Genomic DNA, 27,004 nt, shown 5'->3' with positions numbered 1-27,004 from the left:
TTGTTTGTTTCTTTGATATTGAGCTGCATGAGCTGCTTGTAAATTTTGGAGATCAATCCTTTGTCAGTTGTTTGCAAATTGAAAGTCACTGGTGACCTTGATAAGAGCAATTTCAGTTGATTAGAGGTGAAACTTCTGATTGGATTGAGTCCAAGAGAGAATAAGACAATCGTGCTTGTGCTGGGCAAATCCAGCCCGTTTCTATGCCTAGATGAGCAATGTCCCAGAGCCTCCGTAAATCAAGGCTCTCTTCTCCAGAAGAACAAACTTGAGAAGCAAACTTAAGAGATTTAAGTGGAAAGAAGTAGAGGCTGAGTTTGGGATCTGATGGCAAAATGCCTGGATCCCAATTCCAGATCTATCCCTCCCCTCCTCTATCGCCTTGAGAAAGACATTTAGAATCCCTGAATCTCAGTTTTTCATCTATAAAATGAGGTGACACTGTTTTCAAAGGGTAGTGGTGAGGTTTTAATTTTTTAAAATGCACTTAAACCCCTACACCAATACTGACTCTTCTTACTTTTTTAAGTCTCCTGGACATTTTCTTTCTTGTTCTTTGTCTTGTGGCCAAGCTTTAAGATGGTGAAATTCAGATTTACTTAAAACATAAACCGCTCTTTTTGAATATAGTTTCCTATGAATCCTAAAGGGCTTCAAAAGGCCACTATGCCAATGTGAAGCCCTTTGAAGTTTGTTCTGCTTGCTGCTTTGCCTAAAAATTAATCCTGTTACAAAACAGGTAGATTAAATACGAATAAACAGGTAAGAGTGCAAATAAAAAAACGATTCTATTGAAATGTTTTGCTGTACACAGAGCAGTGAAAGGTGAAAGGGGATAACGGTAGAAGGGGAAACGTGGGGCCAAAGAAGGGTTGCTATCTGTTTTTTAGATATAATAAACTCGGCATGTTTGTGTGCTGTTGGGGATGATTCAGTAGAGCAGGGAAAACGGCGCAGCAAAGAGACAGGACAATCAATCGCTGGAGTGATATCCTGGAGGACGTGAGAGTAATGGCATCTGTTGTACAAGTGGAGGGATTGATATTAAATAAGAGTAACACAGAATATGCAGAGGAACAAGAGGGAAGTAAGAGGATGTGCAAAGATGCAGGTATTTAGGTGGGTAGCTTTCTTGGTAGAAACATGTGGAAATCCTCTTCTGATTGCTTCTTGGTTCTCTTTGAAAGAGGAAGGTAAGCTCATTCGCTGAGAGTGAGAATGGAGAGAGGGGTAGCGAGATTTGAGTAGAGGGTGGAAAGTGTGAAAGAATTACCTAAACAGATGTATCCATGGTTATCACTTGTGCATTTATTTCTTTTATAATGTTAAACAACAATAAATTTATTTTAAAAACTCCTTTACTATTACCCCATTGCCTTCAGGATAAATACAAATTCATCAGCATCATATTGAAGACTACTCTTCGTCTTCTTCATAAACTTTTATCTCATCTCCTGTCACATTCTCGTTACAATCCATGTTCCACCCTTATCAGCTACTTAAGAGTTCTCCTCAAGAGGCATTATGTTTAATACTCCCTGTGGCAGACTATTTGCCAAAGATGACTGCAAGAATCCATCCCATCCCACATGTTCTTCTGCAACGTGACCTTGACAAGTAGATTTTCTCCATTCCCTCAAATCTGTGGCTGTTTTGACCAATAGAATATAATGGAAATGACGCTGCCAGCTCCGGGAGCAGCCCTTAACTGGACTGGCAGTTTCTGTCACGGTGCCTTTTGCAACGCTTGCTCTTGGGATACAGCCTCTTGGAACCCAGGCACCATGCTGTGAGAAGCAAAAGCTACAAAGCCATGTGTAGGTACTTCTGATGGGTGGTCCCAGCTGGGCTCCCAGCCAACACCCAGGATGAGTTACCAGCCATATGGGTGAGTCATTTTGAAATGTCCAGCCCAGCTGAACCTTTAGATGACTGAGCGCCAGACTACATCTGACTGCAATCACATGAGAGACCCCAATTAAGAACTTCCCAGATAAACCCAGTCAATCCACAGGCTTGTGAGAGACATATGTTCTTTAGAACCCTAAACGATAGGCTGGTTGGCTATGCAGCAGTAGATAACCAGAACTACTGTGTGCCGATGTGGGGAGACAGCTGTTGTCATGGTAGTAGTGGTGGTGGTAGACAGGTGATTTAGGCTAAAATCATGGCTCTGCCACCTCCTGGCTCTGTGATCTTAGCAAGTTACTTAAATTCCTGAACTTCATTTTTCCATAAATGGGAATAATAATAAACACCTCACCTGACACAGTTCCTGGCGTTAGTTGATTCTGAAGAAGGGATGAAGGTTTCTGCCCTTCACCTTAGGTTTTAGCTTGGCCCACTGAGGAAAGAACTTTCTCGCCTACCATTTTACCTTTTCTCTTTATACCCATATTCCAGCTCCTCCCCGTGAGAAGAGTTGTTGATAATACGACTTGCTGGGCTTACATTTTACTTGTGGGCATAGTTACTGCATTGTGTGTGTATCTGTGAGCATGACCTGTTTCATCTGTAGTTAGATGGATGAGGAAATCCCAGCCAGCCTTGCCAATGCAACTACTTGGTAAGTGTACTCACAGTCTGCCCCCACAGAGACAGTTTTATTAAGGATATAGACATGGAGACGTAGGAAGCTACTTTGGCCTTGGGACAAAGCAGTGTTCTCCAAGCAAGCTTTAACAGAGCATTGGGTATCATGAAAAGTAGCATTATATTTGTCATATGGTTACTAATCCATTTTGTTCATGGCTTCCCCAATAGAAGAAAAGTATGAATGGGTTTAAGAAGCAAAGCCCACCCCCATAACCCTAATAAACTCCTACTGTTCTTTAGTAGTCGGTTCAACACTGCCTCCTCTGCCCTCATGCAAGGTGTGTTGGGTTCCCCTTACCTGAGTTGCCATTTCTCCTCATGCAGAACTTATATTACTTCTCCTGCTCATATTTTAGTTTGACACTTCCTCCCAGTTGTCAGTGAAACTCTTTAGAAAAGGGAAAAGAAAGGTCTTCCATTCAAAGTGTTGACATATGGCAGGATCTCAATATTTGTGTCATAAATTAACATCTTACAGACATTATAAATTGTAAGGATATATGGGTACGTTCCTGTGTGTAGGTGTGTGTGTGATGAGTGTGTGTGTGCAACACTCGCCTGCCCCTCCCTCATTCTTTCAACACAAACAAATAGCCAAAAGCTAGATAAGGATTTTAAGGTTATATCCCAAATCTAGCAGTTAAGATATAAAGGTTATTACTTGAGCTATATAGAAAACATGTGATATTTTATTACTAAGGAAATAATGTATTTATCTCACGTAACAAAGCTTTTGCTAACTGAAGAATGAACGTTTTGAACTCATAAGTAGATAATTATAAAGTAACAGGTTTGACACTCTGAAATACGTTTTTAAAGCCTCTATATTAAATTATTATTAATGCTGCCAAAAAGCAATACTGAAATCTTGACACTATTATTCCAAATATGTAATTTAATGTACTATAGGTATCTTGGTAAAATGAACAATAGCTATACAGGAGTCATAAATAAAAATATTTACTTATATACCTTCATCGTCACTATTGAGTTTGGCTTCCAGTTCCGCTATCTTGTGTCTTATTTCAAGCACTGAGAGTTGCACTATATCCCTATTATTAAACACATTTTGTTAATTATGATTCACTTAAAAATAACATGAGAAAAATAATACACAGTAACCTACCACTACTTCAGGAACAACCTATTACGAAACGTCACTTATTGAAGGCCTGGTTGAGAATTAGTAATCAGGTAAACGCAGGCTTCTGATTACCCGGGTCCAGAAGGACACTACAATGCACTAAAGCTCGACGCTCCCCATGTAACCACTTAAAACCCTTTATTCTTAAAGTTGGCCTCAAGAAGTCTGACAATTTTGGTTATCTGGTTTCTCAAAGCCCAGGAAAGGAGCTGCAAATTACTACAGAAAGGAACAGCTAGGGCAACAGGTAACAACTGACAACCTGAAATAAAAAGGAAAAAAAAGAAACACTAATAAAAAAAAAAATACACACACACACATAGCATTCCAGAGATTATCTATTTAGCACATCAGCAAGTGGCATAGTAGTTATCAAAATACGATGACAGAATCATTTATATTTCTGAATGCCTATTATGTTAAAGGCATTGTGCTAAGTGCTGAAGATACTGCGGTAAGTGAACAGAACAGCAATTGTAGCAGCTAACTTCCACTGGATGTTTATTACAAGCCAACGCTAAGTGCTTTACATACATTTCATTCAGTCCTGGTACCAACCACATGATGTGTGAGATACTGATTTCTACGCCAGTCTTAGACTTGAGAAAACAGAGGCTTCAGAGGTTCATTAACTTGCCCAAGATCATGTACTTGCTGAGTTAGTGATAAGAGCTGGGATTTGAATTTGTGCAGGATTCCTCTAAAGGGCTGGCTCCTACACGCTACTGCTTCCGGAAATACAGAACCTGTCCTCAGAGTGCTTATAGCTTAGTACCAGACCAAGAAATAACTGAGCAATTAAGAGTGTGGTTGGAGCTACAACAGAGGAAAGCACAGGAAGCTACAGGGACACCCAGGAGAGTCTAGCCCTCCTGTGGCCTGCGGTGGGGGTGGGGGTAGGGGTATCTAGAAAGATACTTAAAATGTTCCAAAGACTTAGTAAGAAGTACTGATACTGAGTACTTTAAGAAGTATATATAGTAGGGGCTTCAATTTCACCAAGTGTCACCAATTCTTAAGCTCTTCTAAAGGGATGAAAGAGAAGCATAACTAAACGAAACCTTTGGAATTTGAAACAGAAACCCTGAACTTAGTGGAACATCACAAGCAAACACGTGTTTCAGCATTAGAGTCTGTGCACACAGTACACTCCACCGGACTTGCTCCTGAAGGCAGAACCTCAAAACCTGCCTATTTATAACACCAAACGCAAGAGCTAAATGAATCTTTCCTATAAAACACTGTTTTCAGATGTCACCAGTTCTGCCCGGGGATTAAGGACACTGCAGGAGTCACCTCGGCCTCAGGGGCTTCGGCCTTGAGCCGCGGGGCTCCCACAGGCGCAGGCCCTCGGCGTGGCGGCGCCGACGCAATCCCACACCCGGCGGGAGCGCGCGCCGCCCTCCGACTCACTTCAGGTGCCTTTCTTCCAGTAACTCCAGTTTAAGGCGGTCGGTGCTCATACCGACAAGGTGTCGCCTCTTCCTTCCTCCACCGTGTCAGATCAGAGGCCACTCACGCCCTTCCCTCACATGGCTTAGAACACGAGACCTGAGGGGACCCCAGGAGCTGGCAGAGGGCAGGCCCTGCCAGCCGTAGTCGGGTCGAACTGCCTCACGGTGGCTGCCTGGCGCCTTCCGGTGACGTCACTGGGCGGCGCCCGGGGGCGGGGCCAGACTGGGCCGCCCAGGGCCGCTCACACAAGAAGAGGGCTCTGTACTGGGAAGTTTGGAATTGAATTAACTAGAACGTAATGTAGTAGCACGTTAGACTGACAGACTAATGTCCAAAAGAACCACCCAAATTTGTGGGCAAGAGATAATGTGAAGCATTTTGAGGAATAAGTTCAGTTAATAGCAATCGAGGGTTTATTTTATACAGAGTGATGTGTAAGAGATGCTAAGTGCGTTCACTGCTTTCAAAGAACCTACGGTTTAACTGAAAAGTGAAGGAAATCTTGTCAGTATGTCAATAGTCACGTGGTGTGGCAAATCTTGTACTCCCAACTTTTGTGCCCAGCCTGAGGCAAGCTGTGGGGAGCAAGGTGCTGGTCACCCCTTAGACACTCACCCGTGTCTATTCTGTCTTGGTGGCTCCCTTCCTTCGTCCTCAGCCAGCGTTCCTAATTCTCTGATAGACTGGGGAGGTGGGGATCGGAGGGACCTGCATGGCAGAGAGATAGTCATGCATTTTATATTCTCCCAAATCTTTCTGGTTCACACCTAAACCATAGCTTTTGAAATACCAAAAGCGAAGAACTGATGGTTTTGTTCTCTAGTTTCTCTGTAGAACCCCTGCTCCTTTGGGTCAGGAGGGTCAGGAATCCTCTCCACCTCTAATGCTGCTTCCAGGATTTCTACTCTTCCGTCCTCCTGTAAAAACCCACTCCTTATGCCATCTGGGTGTGACACCATCTACTTCTCCTTGCTTCACCCAGAGACTTAATAGTCACAACCTGTCTACTGACTTGGACAAAAAAAGTAGTCTTTCCACCATAGGTCTTGTCTACAACCTCGCCCTTCAATTTGCAACTCGCATCACTTTATCTCCACTCCACATCCACAGCTATATGCTGAACCCTGTCATCAGTGTGGCTTTAGTTCAAAAGCCTTAAATTTAAAAACTGCTGTATACCAAAGCCTCTTTTTCTGCTCCCAGCTCGGTTACTCCCTAAATAGCAACGTTTTAACTAGAGACGTTATCTGTGGGGCTTCTTGAACATGCAAATGCTGGGATCCTATCCCTTATCTCAGTAATCTTGCTTCTTGGTAACACTCTAGCAAGTTGCTTTTCAGCTGGCTAACTAAATTTGAACAGAACAGATTGGGTGGGATGCGGGGTTGGAGAAAGAACACTTTCCCACACTAGTCATTTTTTTCCTCCAACGAATAGCCTCCAGGTTGATCAAACTGTTTCTTCACATATGACAACTTTTTGCACAGAATATATTTAAAGACATTATTTCGGGTTTCTATTTTTCATCTGACCTGTGGTCTTAAAAAACAATTTTTTTTTTATTCATCCTTCTGAATCTTTAAAATATACTGTAAATAGAAAAAATGTTTTTAAAAAAAGCTATTCAGAAATCAACAAAATATTCTCTTTTAAGCAATTCTGTTGCTAAAGTAAACACAAAATAGCAAAATCCATTAGGAAGTCTGTTTAAAAACACTTAGTCTTGATTCTGGCAAGAACAGACCAGAGAACTAATTTCTGTTTGAGCACAGCATTACAGACTTACCTGGTAAGTCTGGCTTTTCTTAGCTTACCCTAAAATACCTATGAAGACAGAGAAAAAGACAAAAACTCACACTATCACCTAGGTAGTGATGATCTATTTTGCTAATCTAGGGCTGATGATCTATTTTGCTAATATCTCAAGAAATTTTCTACCAACTATTAAGCCAAAGGAATTATAATAAAAAATTAATTTGATAAGCAGCTGGAATCAGAGGAAATAAGACCATTTGTCTTTCCCCATCTACCTCTGTTTAAGAAAGACAAGATGCCCGGCCTAACAGGCCCTCCTTTTTGAAGCATGTGTGTGACCTCTTCTTTCATACTGTTCCCTTACATCTTGGGAAGGTTACTTCACCTCTTTATACCTCAGTGTCCTATTCTGTAAAATGAAGACTGTAATGGTATACACCTCATAAGAATACTGTGAGGTTAAAATGAGTTAGTCTGTGTAACAGCACTTAGAACATATTAACACTACCTAAACATTAGCTATCATTATTTTTATAGCTAGTAGGTTCCTAGAGGCAATGCCAGAAAACTACCCAGTACAGCATGGGGGAATGACAGTCTGTAGAGGCAAAGTGAGGAAAAACCCGGGTAGCAGTAGATACTGAGAACTGTTTGTCAGACACTAGATCTGTTGTGTCTCAAAAAGCCAAGAAAACCTAGGAGAAAGACCTCTAGAAAATAAAAACCAGGCTAAGAAGCTGTGATGGTTAATTTTATTGTCAGCTTAACTGGGCAACGGGGTGTCCAGACATTTGGCCAAATATCATTCGGGGTGTGTCTGTGAGGGTGTTTCTGGGTGAGATTAACATTTCAATCGGTAGACTGAGTAAAGCAGATTGCCCTCCTTAAAAGATGGGTGGACATCACCCAATCAATTGAAGACCTGAATAGAACAAAAGGGCTGAATAAGAGGGAACTCTTCCTGTTTGACAGCTTTCATTGGTATATTGGTCTTTTCTGGCCTTCAGACTCAGACTGAAACATGAGCACTTTAGGGTCTCAGGCCGCCCAGCTTTCAGACTGGAATATACACCATTGGTGCTCCTGATTCTCAGGCTTTCAGACTTGGACCGATACAGCACATCAACTCTCCTGGGTACCCAGCTCACTGACTGCAGATCTGGGCCTTCTCAGCCTCCATAGCTGCACGAGCCAATTCCTTATAATACATATTGGTTCTGTTTCTCTGGAAAACTGGAATATAGAAGCTATACTTACCAAAATTCTGTCTAGCTGTTGATCTGAAAAAGCAACCCACAAACAAGTGAACAGAGTAGGATGAAGTGAAATGGACAACTAGGTTCCCGTTGACCAGTCCAATTTTGCTGACCTCTGCTCTAAGGTAATTTTTTAAACTTTAGGCTCCACTATGTGTCATTCCATTTCTTAAACTTAAATAAGGCAGAGACCGACTGGAAGCTATTTACCAATTCAATTTTATTTCCATTTTAACTAGTACATTATCCTTGGCCCTAGGGAAAGGCTCCACCAATTCTGTGTCCCTGAAATACAAACCCATGAATACATTTGAGGCCAAGTAAATCAAAGACAGTTTATTCACAAAGTGCATTCTTTCTATAGTTTCAAATAAAGCCTAATAAACTAAATAGCAATTGGAGTTTCAGAAATATTAAAATGGACTATACTAAGAAAAACAATACCAATCTTTTAAAATCATTAAACAAAAATAAAATGCCATTAGCTATTTTACTTACATATTTGTAGCTTATAGGTCTGTGAATATCCTGTCTTCTGCCAAAGTGGACACTGTTATGCCTAGCCACCATGGATTAAAGCCTAAAGTCTTCACATTCTTTACCTTAATTATGAGTAAAACCTTTCTAATAATTTAATTTATTGGCTTTTTAATATATAAAATTCCAATGACTGAATCCCAAAATAAAAATTATTTATCATACATAAACTCAACTGTTTATATTTTAGTTTTTACTAAATTTCAGCCTTTTGGCAAACTTACAGAAGTAGACACGGTAAAAGTGATTACATTTTTGTCCAATTAAGCTGATAATAATCACTTTGAATTCTGATACAATACCAACCATATCCCCAAATTTCCTAGGCTCCTAATAGATCAATAACAGTCTAAATCTAGAAGACTTAAAAATCTATTTGTATTCATTTAAAATCAAAAAGACCATTACATTTCCTAACAAAGAGATAAGCTACCAAATGATTTTACAGAACCTCATTTTATTTTTCATGATTAGTCTACTCCTTGTTTTGAAAGAGTCTTTTAAATGTTATACAAGAATTCTTTTCATTTAGGGTTACAGTTTTTGTTTAGCTTACACACTGAAAATTCTCACAAGCACCTAAAAAAAAAAATCCACAATTAGTGCAAAAAGAGGAAACAATGTTTAAAGCATTCCTTCCCAGTACAAACAGAACTAAGGTTACTAAATGCCAAATTTTATGTAAATATATAATTTCCTACTTTGCTTTCTGAAAGACAGCAAATACAAAAATAGTTTAATGTTAGGTTTAATGAGATTTATAGCACATCTATTATTAGTCGTATTTTAACTGCAAAAATATTTTAGCCACATTTAGAAAAAAAGCAACTCACAGAGAATGTAACTGTATTTCTAAAGGCCAGATGCAAGAATACTGATTCTTTTCCTTAGAAGCAGAATACATGCCATAAAGCTTATGAAATAGTCACTTTGTAGGAATGAATACATTTTAAAGATCCTGGTTAATCTGTGGGGAATTCCACATTTGCCATTTAACAAAATTGCATCCATCTGTAAGACTTTGGTATAGACAATTCATAGCACTTCCATCATTTATCTTTCTTCTTTGCCCCATCCTTCTCTAGTTCCTCTCTCTGTTCATCTTTCTCCCCTTTCATGTTTACACTTGCTCCTCCTCCTTGATTTTCCCCCTTAGAATTATCAACAATTTTATAGTCCTCAAGCAGTGTGTGTCCCGTTTGTTTTGCAGTTTTCTTCACCATTGCTTTGATGCCAACGTTGTCAATATTATAGGCAGTTACACCAACATTGATGGCAGAATCCACTGCGTTGTGCGTAGCTTCTCCTGCAGTATGCCCGTATCTTTAAAAGAAAGATTAGAGAAAATACAATGAAATTACAAATATAAATTAAGATCTTCTGAATTAGTATTAAATAGGTCACATGATTAGCATGTTATCCCAAAGCAAAATCGAAAGTTAGGTTTCAATTTAATTAATAACTTAAAACACAGTAAAGAATAAAATCACACTGTGCCAAGGCTGTTATTTTCTCCTTTAGCAAAATCACTGTGAAAATAAGCTGAGGCTGAGATTAATGTAATAAAGACTGTTTATGTTGAAGAATAAAATATAAATTATAATAAAGGTTGTTAATCAGTCAATATTTCCTTTTTTATCTTCTTCTGTAAATATAAGAGAATTCTAACTGAAACAACTATAGGTCACTATAAATGGTTTTGAGTTCTACCTTAACTAGACTTTTGGTTAAGTCTTTCAAACTACTGGAATCTGAGTTTGTCTCTAAGCAGAGATTCTACAACACTCTTCCTCACTCCACTCCACCCCACTGCAGACTCACTGGCCTTCTTGCTGTTCTTTGAACCCACCAAGCACACATGCGCCGCCCTATGACCTTCGTACTGGCTGGTATCTGCCTAGACTACTCTCACCCCAGGTATGCATGTGGCTAACTGCCTCACCTTCTTCAAGTCAGCTATTATCCTCTCAGTATTTAACCTATTTTAATTGCCTTATCTCACATGCCCCACCCCACGGCCAATCAATCCCCCCCTTAAACTGCTCTTTCTTCTATAACTTAATGTCTGCTACATACTATAGAACTTTTTTGCACCCATTGTTTTTGATTTGCTTATTGTTCGTCTCACTAGAATATTTTTTGTTTGGCTTATTGTTTGTCTCACTAGAATATAAACCCCATTAGAGAAAGATCTCTTGTATCTTAAATACTTAGAACAGTGCCTGACATCTAATATTTGTTGAATGAATTAAATGAGGAAGTCCTGCCCTATCCATCTAAGAGTTTCTTGAGTTCATATGTATAGCAAAGGGCTTGGGAAATTACAAAGCATTACACAAAAGTAGTTATTCCTGACCATAATCAATACCGCTGATGGTGTTTAATACCATTTCCATAAGAAAATAATACAACTTGAGGTCTTACACAAGGACACTAAAACTCATCCTACTTCTTGTTTTACTCTTTACCTTTTTTAAGTACCAGGCTTTTAAAGCTTTTCTTGTCCATACATTTCCCCAAGTAGAGGATTGCTTAAACAACATACAAGTACAAAGAGGCAAAATTTTACAATTTTCTCCAGGACACACTGAAGTTTCCTAGATGCTTCGGGACCCAATATCTGGACATTTTTTCTAACACTGGATCTGTCCTCTGAATTAACAAGTACTCTATTACTATTAGCCTGGCCTAAAACAGTGGCTTGTGACCCTATTGGCTTATTCATGCTTGTCTTTTTTTTCAACTTCAGTGTAGAAATATGAAATAAACTTATTATGCTTTTGAATGATATCTCATTCTGTCCTTTGCCTAATGTTAATCAGAGCCAGGGCACAGCAGAGCCTACATCTGTCAAACCTTATGTCTGTACCACTCTTGATTGGGGCTGTTTCAACAGTTACCCAACAGAAAAGCTTCTGACTGCTTTCTGCCTGTCCCTGTTGCTTTGCAACCCCTCAGCACTCCACAGGATTGCTCATGTTGCAGAAGACATTGGGCCTTCTCACGGTCAGGTGGCAATGCTCAGGCTCAATGAGGAGAAAGGGGCGGCAGCAGTTTCAGCACTGGAAGTGTGCCCGTAACTCCTGGTTGAGCAGGTTTCTCTCAGGGCTTCTCTCTCCAGGCCTGTGTTAGCCAATGAAGTGACAATGATAACTTAAGAATGTGGCCGTATTAGTGTTTTCGAGCACAGGAAATCCTCCAGACTCATAAACTTCCACTTCTGAGTATTTCGAATGTTCCCTATTCTACTGATGCAGTCTGATACCTCAAACTGCACTTACGATATTTCTATATGCAATACAGTTCTACAGACTACATTTTTTTTTTTTTAGCACCTTTAATTATTATTTATTTATTTATTTGGCTGTGTTGGGTCTTCGTTTCTGTGCGAGGGCTTTCTCTAGCTGCGGCAAGTGGGGGCCACTCTTCATCGCGGTGCGCGGGCCTCTCACTATCGTGGCCTCTCTTGTTGCGGAGCACAGGCTCCAGACGCGCAGGCTCAGTAGTTGTGGCTCACGGGCCTAGTTGCTCCGCGGCATGTGGGATCTTCCCAGACCAGGGCTCGAACCCGTGTCCCCTGCATTAGCAGGCAGATTCTCAACCACTGCGCCACCAGGGAAGCCCCCTCTACAGACTACATTTTTAAAAAAATAATATACTGAAAAAGAAGTCTGTGTTGGTCCCCTGGTGATTTTTCTTTTTCTTCCATGCTGTCTCCACTTTAGTAGCAACTCCTGTTAATCTGGAGAAAAGTACCAAACTGGGAGCCAGAAAACTAGATTCTAATACTGACCATGCCAACAACCAGCTGTGTGACCCTGGCGAAGTCTCAGCCTCTTTGCATTTCATCAATTTCCTCTCCTTTATCTTATAAAATGAGATGTATAAGTTAAAGCACTTTGAAAATTCCATAGTACTAAACATAGTTATCTTTAAAGACCCTATACAATAGTTTTTCAGCAGTTGTGTTTATTTTTTAAATATATCCTCACTTATTACCTCTGCTTCCCAATATGCCCTGGAACCAGGACTCCTGGCAGGCACCTACTCTCTTCTCTTGCTTGATAAATAACTGTTCAGTTCTTTTCTTTATTCAGATTCAAACTACACAGTTAAAGACTCCGAGAAAGCCTATCTCTAGCAAAAATTAAAAACAATAAAGCTTATTTTTTATTCTTACTTTTAAAAAAGTTAACTATAATTAGAGCTTATTAAATTAGATTTTATATACTAACACTACCAATTTAAGAATAAAAAATGAATATAAAGAATGCTCTAAATAAGTCAATGGGATTTAATTTTCAATTTGAATGAGACTTTTCTGAAATTTCTCCAGTGCATTCAGTAATGTATAGCAAAACAGCACACTGGCAGTGATTCCAGATTTCACTAATTATAGCAAAGTTTCAGTCACAACTTTCTAATAAATCTGCCTAAAATTCAATTTACATGCAACCTTCAAAACTATTCTTAGAAATATTAACCTTAAATATTTAAAATAGACATAGCTTCTTATTAGTCTATCCATCAAAGGCAGATGGGTTATGAAGGACCTTGTAGGTGAAGCTAAGGAGTTTAAACTTTATCTTGAAATCAAGGGGAATGGCGTGACCAAATTTTTGTTTTAGAAAGATCTAATACAGGTTGCACTGTGAACTGTAAGGGTTTAAGACTGAGGAACCAGTTAGGAAACAAGTTGTGAGCTGGATGAAAAACGATGAAAATCTATTCTAAGGTAGTGCTAATGAGGCTGGAGCAAAAGGGATGAATATAAAAAACAACAAGACTCAGGGACTGAATGGCTGTAGTGGTATGTAGTTGGGATGTATGAGCCTGAAGATTAAAACTTAAGAGGAAACATAGATTTGAGAGTTGCTGAAATACAGGTGGTAATTGTAGCCACAGATATAGATGATATCGACAAAGAGTAGAAAAGGGAGTATAGAGTAAAACCTTAGACAGAACCAATATTTAATGAATGGGTGTGGAAGACAACCACCATAAGAAGTATCTAATCAGACAAAACTGAAAGGTGAGAAATGACAATACTGTTAGGAGATTTGTAGACAGCTGACCCACCAATCTCACTAAGCATTAAACCTTGGAGAAAGATCAGTCAGGAGGAAAGGCTACAGTAAGCATGTGATTAGATTTCATCCACAAAAAATTTGTGGAAAATATCTAAGATGTAGAGAAGACATGTCTTTCAAATCTACAGGTAACACAAAATGGAAGGCTAATATGACATACATCAAAATCTGAAGCCAAAATTATAGATTTAATGATGGGTCAAATTCAACAAAGTGCAATTAAGCAAGAATAAATGTAAACTTTTTATTTAGGTACAAATATCAATTGTCCAAAAATAAGACAAAGGTCCAGATTTTAAAAAAAAGGTTCATTTAAAAAAAAACCAAGTTTGGACAGAGGTCCTGAACCAAGATGGCGGAGTAGAAGGACGTGCTCTCATTACCTCTTGCGAGAACACCAGAATCACAACTAGCTGCTGGACAATCATCGACAGGAAGGCACTGGAACTCACCAAAAAAGATACCCCACGTCCAAAGACAAAGGAGAAGCCACAATGAGACGGTAGGAGAGGCGCAATCACTGTAAAATCAAATCCCGTAACAGCTGGGTGGGTGACTCACAGATTGGAGAACACTTATACCAGAGAAGTCCACCCACTGGAGTGAAGGTTCTGAGCCCCACGTCAGACTTCCCAACCTGGGGGTCCGGCAATGGGAGAAGGAATTCCTAGAGAATCAGACTTTGAAGGCTAGAGGGATTTGACTGCAGGACTTCGACAGGACTGGGGGAAACAGACTCCAGTCTTGGAGGGCACACACAAAGTAGTGTGTGCATCGGGACGCAGGAGAAGAAGCAGTGACCCCAGGGGAGACTGAAGCAGACATACCTGCTAGTGTTGGAGGGTCTCCTGCAGAGATGGGGGGTGGCTGTGGCTCACCCTGGGGACAAGGACACTGGCAGCAGACGTTCTGGGAAGTACTCCTTGGCGTGAGCCCTCCCAGAGTCTGCCATTAGCCCCACCAAAGAGCCCAGGTAGACTCCAGTGTTGGGTTGCCTCAGGCCAAACAACCAACAGGGAGGGAACCCAGCCCCATGCATCAGCAATCAAGCGGATTAAAGTTTTACTGAGCTCTGCCCACCAGAGAAACAGTCAGCTCTACACACCACCCGTCCCTCCCATCATGAAACTTGCACAAGCCTCTTGGATAGCCTCATCCACAAGAGGGCAGACAGCAGAAGCAAGAAGAACTACAACCCTGCAGCCTCTGAAACAAAAACCACATTCACAGAAAGACAGACAAAATGAAAAGGCAGAGGGCTATGTACCAGATGAAGGAACAAGATAAAACCCCAGAAAAACAACTAAATGAAGTGGAGATAGGCAACCTTCCAGAAAAAGAATTCAGAATAATGATAGTGAAGATGATCCAGGACCTCGGAAAAAAGAATGGAGGCAAAGATCGAGAAGATGCAAGAAATGTTTAACAAAGACCTAGAAGAATTAAAGAATGAACAAACAGAGATGAACAATACAATAACTGAAATGAAAAATACACTAGAAGGAATCAATAGCAGAATAACTGAGGCAGAAGAACAGATAAGTGACCTGGAAGACAGAATGGTGGAATTCACTGCTGCAGAACAGAATAAAGAAAAAAGAATGAAAAGAAATGAAGACAGCCTAAGAGACCACTGGGACAACATTAAACACAACAACATTCGCATTAGAGGGGTCCCAGAAGGAGAAAAGAGAAAGGACCCGAGAAAATATCTGAAGAGATGATAGTTGAAAACTCCCCTAACATGGGAAAGGAAATAGCCACCCAAGTCCAGGAAGCGCAGACAGTCCCATACAGGATAAACCCAGAGAGAAACACGCCGAGACACATAGTAATCAAACTGGCTAAAATTAAAGACAAAGAAAAATTATTGAAAGCAGCAAGGGAAAAATGACAAATAACATACAAGGGAACTCCCATAAGGTGAACAGCTGATTTCTCAGCAGAAACTCTACAAGCCAGAAGGGAGTGGCATGATAGACTTAAAGTGATGAAAGGGAAGAACCTACAACCAAGATTACTCTACCCGGCAAGGATCTCATTCATATTTGATGGAGATATCAAAAGCTTTACAGACAAGCAAAAGCTAAGAGAATTCAGCACCACCAAACCAGCTCTACAACAAATGCTAAAGGAACTTCTCTAAGTGGGAAACACAAGAGAAGAAAAGGACCTACAAAAACAAACCCAAAACAATTAAGAAAATGGTCATAGGTACATACATATCGATAATTCCCTTAAACGTGAATGGATTAAATGCTCCAACCAAAAGACACAGGCTTGCTGAATGGATACAAAAATGAGACCCACATATATGCTGTCTACAAGAGACCCGCTTCAGACCTAGGGACACATACAGACTGAAAGTGAGGGGATGGAAAAAGATATTCCATGCAAATGGAAATCAAAAGAAAGCTGGAGTAGCAATACTCATATCAGATAACATAGACTTGAAAATAAAGAATGTTACAAGAGACAAGGAGGGACACTACATAATGATCAAGGGATCAATCCAAGAAGAAGATATAACAATTATAAATATATATGCACCCAACATAGGAGCACCTCAATACATAAGGCAACGGCTAACAGCTATAAAAGAGGAAATAGACAGTAACACAGTAATAGCGGGGACTTTAACACCTCACTTACACCAATGGACAGATCATCCAAAATGAAAATAAATAAGGAAACAGAAGCTTTAAATGACACCATAGACCAGATAGATTTAACTGATATTTATAGGACATTCCATCCAAAAACAGCAGATTACACTTTCTTCTCAAGTGCGCATGGAACATTCTCCAGGATAGATCACATCTTGGGTCACAAATCAAGCCTCAGTAAATTTAAGAAAACTGAAATCATATCAAGCGTCTTTTCTGACCACAATGCTATGAGATTAGAAATGAATTACAAGGAAAAAAAAACATAAAAAGCACAAACACATGGAGGCTAAACAATACGTTACTAAATAACCAAGAGATCATTGAAGAAATCAAAGAGGAAATCAAAAAATACCTAGAGACAAATGACAATGAAAACACGACAATCCAAAACCTACAGAATGCAGCAAAAGCAGTTCTAAGAGGGAAGTTTATAGCTATACAAGCCTACCTCAAGAAACAAGAAAAATCTCAAATAAACAATCTAACCTTACGCCTAAAGGAACTAGAGAAAGAAGAACAAACAAAACCCAAAGTTAGCAGAAGGAAACAAAGCATAAAGATGAGAGCAGAAATAAATGAAATAGAAAGAAAGAAAACAATAGCAAAGATCAGTAAAACTAAAACCTGGTTCTTTGAGAAGATAAACAAAATTGACAAACCATTAGCCAGACTCATCAAGAAAAAGAGGGAGAGGACTCAAATCAATAAAATTAGAAACGAAAAAGGAGAAGTTACAACAGACACTGCAGAAATACAAAGCATTCTAAGAGACTACTACAAGCAACTCTATGCCAATAAAATGGACAACCTGGAAAAAATGGACAAATTCTTAGAAAGGTATAACCTTCCAAGACTGAACCAGGAAGAAATAGAAAATATGAACAGACCAATCACAAGTAATGAAACTGAAACTGTGATTAAAAATCTTCCAACAGGGGCTTCCCCAGTGGCGCGGTGGTTGAGAATCTGCCTGCCAATGCAGGGGACACGGGTTCGAGCCCTGGTCTGGGAAGATCCCACATGCCACGGAGCAACTGGGCCCGTGAGCCACAATTACTGACCCTGCGCGTCTGGAGCCTGTGCTCCGCAACAAAACAGGCTGCGATAGTGAGAGGCCCGCGCACCGCGATGAAGAGTGGCCCCCACTTGCCGCAACTGGAGAAAGCCCTCGCACAGAAACAAAGACCCAACACAGCCATAAATAAATAAATAAATAATTAAAAAAAAAAAAATCTTCCAACAAACAAAAGTCCAGGACCAGATGGCTTCACAGGTGAATTCTATCAAACATTTAGAGAAGAGCTAACACCCTTCCTTCTCAAACTCTTCCAAAAAACTGCAGAGGAAGGAACACTCCCAAACTCATCCTATGAGGCCACAATCATCCTGATACCAAAACCAGAAAAAGACACTACAAAAAAAGAAAATTACAGACCAATATCACTGATGAATATAGATGCAAAAATCCTCAACAAAATACTAGCAAACAGAATCCAACAACACATTAAAAGGACCATACACCATGATCAAGTGGGATTAATCCCAGGGATGCAAGGATTCTTAAATATATGCAAATCAAACAATGTGATACACCATATTAACAAATTGAAGGAGAAAAACCATATGATCATCTCAATAGATGCAGAAAAAGCTTTTGACAAAATTCAACACCCATTTATGATAAAAATTCTCCAGAAAGTGGGCATAGAGGGAACCTATCTCAACATAATAAGGCCATATATGACAAACCCACAGCAAACATCATTCTCAATGGTAAGAAACTGAAAGCATTTCTTCTAAGATCAGGAACAAGACAAGGATGTCCACTCTCTCCAGTATCATTCAACATAGTTTTGGAAGTCCTAGCCACGGCAATCAGAGAAGAAAAAGAAATAAAAGGAATACAAATCGGAAAAGAAGAAGTAAAACTGTCACTGTTTGCAGATGACATGATACTATACATAGAGAATCCTAAAGATGCCACCAGAAAACAACTAGAGCTAATCAATGAATCTGGTAAAGTTGCAGGATACAAAATTAATTCACAGAAATCTCTTGCAATCCTATACACTAATGATGAAAAATCTGAAAGGGAAATTAAGGAAACACTCCCATTTACCATTGCAACAAAAGAATACCTAGGAATAAACCTACCTAGGGAGACAAACGAACTGTATGCAGAAAACTATAAGACAGTGATGAAAGAAATTAAAGATGATACCAACAGATGGAGACATATACCATGTTCTTGGATTGGAAGAATCAATATTGTGAAAATGACTGTACTACCCAAAGCAATCTACAGATTCAATGCAATCCCTATCAAATTACCAATGGCATTTTTTTACGGAACTAGAACAAAAAATCTTAAAATTTGTATGGAGACACAAAAGACCCCGAATAGCCAAAGCAGTCTTGAGGGAAAAAAACGGAGCTGGAGGAATCAGACTCCCTGACTTCAGACTATACTACAAAGCTACAGTAATCAAGACAGTATGGTACTGGCACAAAAACAGAAATATAGATCAATGGAACAGTATAGAAAGCCCAGAGATAAACCCATGCACCTATGGTCAACTAATCTATAACAAAGGAGGCAAGGATGTACAATGGAGAAAAGACAGTCTCTTCAATAAATGGTGCTGGGAAAACTGGACAGCTACATGTAGAAGAATGAAATTAGAACACTCCCTAACACCATACACAAAAATAAACTCAAAATGGATTAGAGACCTAAATGTAAGACTGGACACTATAAAACTCTTAGAGGAAAACATAGGAAGAACAGTCTTTGACATAAATCACAGCAAGATCTTTTTTGATCCACCTCCTAGAGTAATGGAAATAAAAACAAAAATAAACAAATGGGACCTAATGAAACTTCAAAGCTTTCACACAGCAAAGGAAACCATAAACAAGACAAAAAGACAACCCTCAGAATGGGAGAAAATAGTTGCAAACGAATCAATGGACAAAGGATTAATCTCCAAAATATATAAACAGCTCATGCAGCTCAATATCAAAAAAACAAACAACCCAATCCAAAAATGGGCAGAAGACCTAAACAGACATTTCTCCAAAGAAGACATACAGGTGGCCAAGAAGCACATGAAAAGCTGCTCAACATCACTAATTATTAGAGAAATGCAAATCAAAACTACAATGAGGTATCACCTCACACCAGTTAGAATGGGCATCATCAGAAAATCTACAAACAACAAATGCTGGAGAGGGTGTGGAGAAAAGGGAACCCTCTTGCACTGTTGGTGGGAATGTAAATTGATACAGTCACTATGGAGAACAGTATGGAGGTTCCTTAAAAAACTAAAAATAGAATTATCATATGATCCAGCAATCCCACTACTGGGCATATACCCAGAGAAAACCATAATTCAAAAAGACACATGCACCCCAATGTTCATTGCAGCACTATTTACAATAGCCAGGTCATGGAAGCAACCTAAATGCCAATCGACATATGAATGCATAAAGAAGATGTGGTACGTACATATGATGGACTATTACTCAGCCATAAAAAGGAACGAAATTGGGTCATTTGTTGAGACGTGGATGGATCTAGCGACTGTCATACAGACTGAAGTAAGTCAGAAAGAGAAAAACAAATATTGTGCGTATATATATATATATTTTGTTTTTTTTTTTTAGAAGAATTTTTTTTTTTTTTTTAATTTATGGCTCTGTTGGGTCTTCATTTCTGTGCGAGGGCTTTCTCTAGTTGTGGCAAGCAGGGGCCACTCTTCATCATGGTGCACGGGCCTCTCACTATCGCGGCCTCTCTTGTTGCGGAGCACAGGCTCCAGACGCGCAGGCTCAGTAATTGTGGCTCACGGGCCTAGTTGCTCCGCGGCATGTGGGATCCTCCCAGACCAGGGCTCGAACCCGTGTCCCCTACATTGGCAGGCAGATTCTCAACCACTGAGCCACCAGGGAAGCCCACAAATATTGTATATTAACGCATATATGTGGAACCTAGAAAAATGGTACAGGCGAACCAGTCTGCAGGGCAGAAATTGAGACACAGATGTAGAGAACAAACGTATGGACACCAAAGGGGGAAAGCCCCGGGGGTTGTGGTGATGGTGGTGTGATGAAAATTGGGTGATTGGGATTGACATATATACACTAATATGTATAAAATGGATAACTAGGACTTCCCTGGTGGCGCAGTGGTTAAGAATCTGCCTGCCAATGCAGGGGACACGGGTTCGAGCCCTGGTCTGGGAAGATCCCACATGCCGCGGAGCCGCTGGACCCGTGAGCCACAATTACTGAGCCTGCGCATCTGAAGCCTGTGCTCCGCAACAAGAGAGGCCGCGATAGTGAGAGGCCCATGCACCGCGATGAAGAGTGGCCCCCAATTGCCACAACTGGAAAAAGCCCTCACACAGAAACAAAGACCCAACACAGTCATAAATAAATAAATAAAAATTAAAAAAAAAAAAAGGATAACTAATAAGAACCTGCTGTATAAAAATAAATAAAATAAAAGTCAAAAAAAAAAAGAAAAAAAAACAAACCCAAGTTTGATATGGGCCAATAAAGTAACAGCTACTATAAAGATATACTCTTTGTCTTCTGTGCCACGTTTATCACATGCTAAATATAACCAAAACAAGGGAGGCAACCCTACTGTATTTAATCTGGTTATAAGACTTTTGGAATATTAGATTCAATTCTCGGTTCCATATTTTGAGAACAACACTGATGAAGGAAGGATCTGGAATTCAAACTATATATGGAATTGTTAAACTGGAGTATTTAGTAGAGAAGAAAAAATAAGCGGAAGACATAATGATTGTGTTTAAATGTTTGTATAGTTACCATATTGAAAAGAGAAGATTGATCCTATATAACTCCTGAGTAGATGTTATATAGAATTCATTTTGGGTAACATGACGTCTGCCAAAGGAGATACCCTCAAATGGATTTGAATTTGCCCCTTCACCCAGTGCAAATTTAAGGGGAATTTTACTTAAAATTCACTAAATAATCCAATAAAATACTATACCTTATAAGAGTAAATTCTTATAGGAAAATATTTTTACTAAGCTTATTCTTCACAAATGTGTTCTAAGATAAAATATTACTGAGGGGAAAAGAAAAATGCACCTAACTTACTGAAGTTATATTATTTTCCTCTAAACAATTTAAAGTGGAAAAAAAGGAGCTTAAAGGTGAACTTTAGAAGCTATGTAGAAGAGTGATGAATTATTTAATAGATACTATACTGCAATTAAATGTAGCAGGTTTAAAGTTACTTAATTGCTTTTCATTGTTCCTGTAGGTCTTCATGTTCCTAAATCTAAAACAGGACAAAAGTATTAATGTAACCAAAAAAATAAAGTCTTAATAAATATTTCTTATACATTTACCTTAAAAATTTAGGAGTGTAATTAATTATATAGATCTTTAGGTAAATCATTCATAATCAATGAACACAGCCCTGAATCATAATCAAAACCATAAAAGGCATGGAGAATATAATTCTCTAATACAAACTGCCTTTAAATAGCCTAAATTAAAAAAATAATCCTCTGTATTGGCTTATACTACCAGAAATCAGATGAAGACGTTTATATAATATTGGGTTGGCCAAAAAGTTCACTCGAGTTTTTCCATAAAATGTTACATGACTTCTTGGGGGAATAATTTCTCACAGACAATAAGAATACACATTTTCCAAAAATAATAAGTTTTCTTTACTATACAACCATCAGTTGGATGAGAGCAGAAAATCACAAATGCTCACTCTATCAAATAATTTTCACAGTGTAAATAAATGTAAATTCATAAATGTAAATAAATATAAATTTATGTAAATTATTGAGAACTAAATTAAAGAACAACTAGCTTTTCCAATTCTTGAGTGACAAATATCACTGAGTTATTACTGGTTTAATACTTGCAGTTTCTTCTCCTAAAAAGCAATTTCTACTTCTGAGCCAGATTATTCATAAGCGAGAAAACAGTATTACTTGGACAAAACCTGTTATTCCCCACTGTCCCTCCCATCTTTCCAAGTTTCCTAATTAAGTTACTGCTAAGACTAAAGTACCCTTATAACTGGAAATACAAACCTACTTAACTAAATTCTCACCTTTTTTTCACTCCATGAATCTTTGGAGGAAAGGATAAAACTAGCAATGTACACCATAACAGAAATAAATTAGCTCAGAACCACTGTTAAAATACCCTATTTATCATATTAAGTTCTCCTCACTAAGGACAAGAAATACAAAATCTACATCAAAACCTGTACTTCCTCATTATGTGAATCTCAAACCTTTTAACAGGGCTCCACTTAACTGTACTTAGGTAAGCATTTTTTTTTCATTAAAGTAGGAAATGGACAAACCCAATAAAGCACTTCCTACTTAATCATATGACTGCCTATTTATCTGTGCTAACATACGATAATCTAAAAATAACCCACTTTTGGTCTAAAACACACTTCTGACTTTCTCCTGCTCTTGCAACAAAAGAAGAAACTATTTTCCTAATTATGACTCGTCCATCAAAGTAACCTGAAAGGCATAACAAAAAGAGTGTTAGAGGTCAATGCCACAAGTAGCAGGAAGTGAGCTGGGAGACTTGAGCTTTACATCTCCACCAAAATTTCAGATCTACTCTGCATTTTCTTTTCCAAATCCTTTGGTAAAATTGGCACTCCAAGATGATATGGCTGTGTTGCTTTGATTCTAAGGTATGCATGCCCCAGACTGAGCAGATAAAATCAACTTAGGCTGGAAATTAAGTTAGTATTTCCTAAACCAAAGGTAATTTATTGTGGTGGGAGGGAGTCTAAACACATGCTAGGTAGTGGTAGAAAATAACTCTAGATACTAAACTTGCACAGATATCCCATTAAGGGCAGTGTTGGCCCAGCACTGTTCTCTGACACTGCATGACAGAGGGACCTGGATTACATCTCAGCTCTACCACTTACTAGGGGTACAATTCTTAACAAGATATTTAAGGCTCTATGCTTTTGGTTTCTTCATCTGTAAAATGTAGATAATAGCGTTATTAAAGATTAAATAATACACATGGAAAGCACTGAACACAATGTCTGATATATAAGTATGAACTCAAATGCTGTCAGTGAGTAAATAATTAACACAAATAACCAAGAGTTGAGAACACCATTAATTTTTTTCTTCTAAATAAAATTAAATATTAAGATCTAAACTAATTCAAAACTAAGAAAGCAACTCAGGTCCTTCATACTAAATTTAAGTTTAGCCCTCTAGTACTTATAAAGACAGAATAAAGAGCTAAAATCAGAAAATCCTGTTCTTAAGTCTTATCTTTAATACCACTTATCAGATAAACTTGAATAAATCATTCATTTCTATGTTTGTCTATTTCTTAATGGTATGTCTTCTCATACCATCTATCTATTCCAATAGAGATGCACAGTGGTAGATTCATAAGGTGTGAAAATTTAACATTCTTTGTATATAGAAGGGGCTAGTATTAACAAAGTATAATAGTTTAATTATAATTCAAGTTTTCCCCATCAAAACTATAGGCGAACATCACCCATCAAGAACATGCAGTTAATAAGGCATACAGAAATTCCAGGCATTAAAAAAAAAAACTTAAACCTATTCTTTCCATTTATGATGAACAAGTATTTATAACAATTAGTAACATAAGGCAAAGTCACAGTAATACTATTAATTTGCTAAAACTTTATTCTTCTCCCTACTTAAAAATAGCAAGTGAAAAAAAATTGTTTTATCAGATACTTAATAAAAATAACTATACAATCATTTTAACTGTCCTAGAGTTTTACAAATGCTACAAGAGATTTCATCATTAAAATGATAAAATTCAACTTACTTGTATCTGACAGTTTGTACAGTTTCTACTGAAACATTATTAACAATGCATTTAGCTGCACATTCCAATCCTTGCCAGACAGTTGAAAATCCTGCAAATACATTTAAAAGTCAGTAAAACCAGCCCTCAGCAAATAGATCTTCCTAAATTTTTAGACCTTTATGTTACCTTGAACACTGCTTGCTGCTACAACCATAGCACCATCCAGGGGAGACTTCCCATTTTTGTCTTTTTTAAGAGATTCTGGAACAAGTTTGCTTCCATGCTTCTTGACATGTGGAGCTAATTCCTTTCCAACACAATTTGCTACAGTACAAACTCCGTCAACTAATATAACCATAAAAAAACAAAAACAAAAAAACTTAGCAAAAAATGTATTCTTCCCTTGATTTTACCACTCTCACTTAGCAAAATTCTTCCATGAGCATCTAAAGTTGTTTTACTGTATAATGTTACCATTCCTATTTAAAAAAGAATGAAAACAAGGCTGGTTACTTTTTAAACAAAGGTTATTTCTTAGTTTAGGATGTGTTTGCAGAGCTTACTGACTCTTAAATATAATGTTCTTTTTGGCAATTTGCTTAGAAGAGAACCATCCACCTTTTCTATCTGCAGTGCAAGACTGGTAGGTCCCACTTTCATGTTTTCCAGCCAAGTGTATTCATACTTTTCCTCCCTATCAGCAAATACTCACTGAAATAGTAATGAAGTATTTAGGTCTATGTAAAAGTAAACAAACCAAAAATCTGACTCCAAAGAATACCAAATACCAAAAAGATAATCTTACTAAATTTTATGACAATCCACTAAGGAGCTATCTGACCATCTTAAAATACCAAACTTTAGAGCTGTGATCCTCAAAGGAGAGGGGTTTAGAGGCATATTACTAGGGAAGGCTGACACAAGCATCACTAAGTCAGCTTTACTCAAGACAATACATCCCTCACTCTTGACTCTCAACTGCTTAGGAAGTGAGCTGCCCTTAAAAGAATATGTCATATTCAAGGATAGCAAATACATTCCTTTTCAAATGCAGACACTCCCCTCTCCAACACATCAAAACAACCCCTAACCAGTGTTTCTCAAACTTTAATATGCAAATAAGAATCACCTAGAGATCTTATAAAAATGGAGATATTGAATCAGTAGGTGTGTCAAGTGCCTGAAATATTTCTAAGGCTCTCAGGTTGATGTTGCTGGTCTACTGATTCTACCATGAGTAGAAAGGCAAAACTGCTTTGTCCTAATTCTTTACTTTTAAATTTAAACCATCTAAATGAGATTTAACCTGGACTAAGAGATTACTTTTAATTTAACTGAAAAAAAGTAAAGGAATCTAAAGTTACTTTACCCAGGAACTGACTGACTTTCGCTGCTCCTCCGGTAGCCTGCTTTGCTATATAAAGTCCCTTGGTCACAGCTGGACTAACTTCCACTGGTTTTTCTTCTGGTTGAATCCGTTCTCGGAGTTTAGAAGCGCCTTTCTGGATGGCTTTGCCAGTAAACTCAGCACCTTTGACCAAACCCCAACTCACCCAGGAAGCACCTTTTTAAAGGAAAATTTTGAATTGCACAAAATTAGGACTGATTATACCTTTAAGCCCTTTAACAAATAACTGATCAACAGGAAAAAAAACCAAGGAGTTCAATATTCAAATCCCAAACATGCCATAAATTTTCAAGCCAACTTTGTACCTGTAGTGTTCTGCCTGGAATATATACCTTTTCTAAGTAAATTCGTCTTTCAATACTTAGGTCATATATCACTCAACAACAGTTCTGTATTACTCTGTGCTGTCACTACAACTTGTAGGCATCTCTATATATCACTTACCACAGTATACTATTGTTAGGGACTAATTTTGGGTTTTGGTGCCATTACGATGGTATTTGGCTAGAAGACCCAGTATCCTTGTTCTTTTTGCCTTAGTGCAGGCACCACTTTTCCCCCACAAAGCCTTGAAGGAGACAGATACACCAACAATCTGTATCTCAAACACCAAGGCAGAACTTTTGCTTGTTTGCTTTCGGCTAAGGACATAAGGCAGGGGGTCCTGCTCCTTCCTCAATCCCAAATCCCTTGATCTTAGCACCTTTTAATTTGCACTTTAAACCTGAATGACAAAGACATGAGAACTCCCAAAAAATTCAGGAGAAGAAAAACTCTAAAAGAAAGGAAGACTGAGCTATTTCTAGCTATTTCTCATGAGACTAGGCCCTAGCCTTTTGCCTTGCTCATGCTTCTTGCAGCAAGAATGAAAGCAGAGATTGTCCGAGAGAAAGCAGGGTGACAGAGACTTCTCTAGTGAAGAGAAAAGGCCTTGAGCCAGACAGCATGTGGGAAAAGGAGACGTGGGAAGGAGATGGGAGAACCAAGAAAACAAACACAAGGAGAACAGTTTTCCCTAAGAGGGGGAGGAAAGTGTTACCCTCCCCTGGGGAGAGTTACAGTTTTAAATATCTCCTTTTTGGCTATACCCTGAAACAATGAGCCTTCAAAAATACTTAAGTATGTTTTCCAAGATCTGTGCCATGGTTTTTACATAATTACTTCAGCCCATTAGTAAGCAGGCATCCAATGATAATGTGAAAATCATACCCGTTTATTTTAAAATGTGAATGAAAAGTACCAAGTAG

At 38.6% G+C, this 27,004-nt stretch overlaps 2 protein-coding genes across 10 annotated transcripts in view; both read right to left on the bottom strand.

Annotated features, from left to right (window-relative positions):
• The window catches only part of SOHLH2 (spermatogenesis and oogenesis specific basic helix-loop-helix 2), an 88,358-nt gene extending 83,185 nt beyond the window's left edge, over positions 1–5,173 (bottom strand). The window contains 3 exon segments of the mRNA XM_082435682.1: positions 2,894–2,983; positions 3,568–3,647; positions 5,036–5,173. Coding sequence (XP_082291808.1) covers positions 2,894–2,915 — 22 coding nt within the window. The 5' untranslated portion in view covers positions 2,916–2,983; positions 3,568–3,647; positions 5,036–5,173.
• A 3,235-nt stretch (positions 5,174–8,408) lies between these two features.
• Positions 8,409–27,004, bottom strand: part of SPART (spartin) — a 43,238-nt gene continuing 24,642 nt past the window's right edge. For 3 of the 9 annotated variants that reach the window (XM_082435643.1, XM_082435644.1, XM_082435642.1), the window contains exons 6-9: positions 25,719–25,913; positions 24,536–24,694; positions 24,368–24,458; positions 8,409–10,065 (exon numbers count right to left, since the gene is read on the bottom strand). In XM_082435643.1, coding sequence (XP_082291769.1) covers positions 9,792–10,065; positions 24,368–24,458; positions 24,536–24,694; positions 25,719–25,913 — 719 coding nt within the window. In that variant the 3' untranslated portion in view covers positions 8,409–9,791. Of the gene's footprint in view, positions 10,066–12,535; positions 12,610–20,517; positions 21,825–24,367; positions 24,459–24,535; positions 24,695–25,718; positions 25,914–27,004 lie in introns of those variants that run through there. The other 6 variants (XM_082435646.1, XM_082435650.1, XM_082435648.1 and 3 more) reach the window with 6 other exon arrangements.

Source organism: Balaenoptera physalus, assembly GCF_965194825.1.
Source record: "Balaenoptera physalus genome assembly, chromosome: 18".
NCBI classification, from domain to species: Eukaryota; Metazoa; Chordata; class Mammalia; order Artiodactyla; family Balaenopteridae; genus Balaenoptera; species Balaenoptera physalus.
This window is presented reverse-complemented; position numbering and strand designations above follow the sequence as displayed.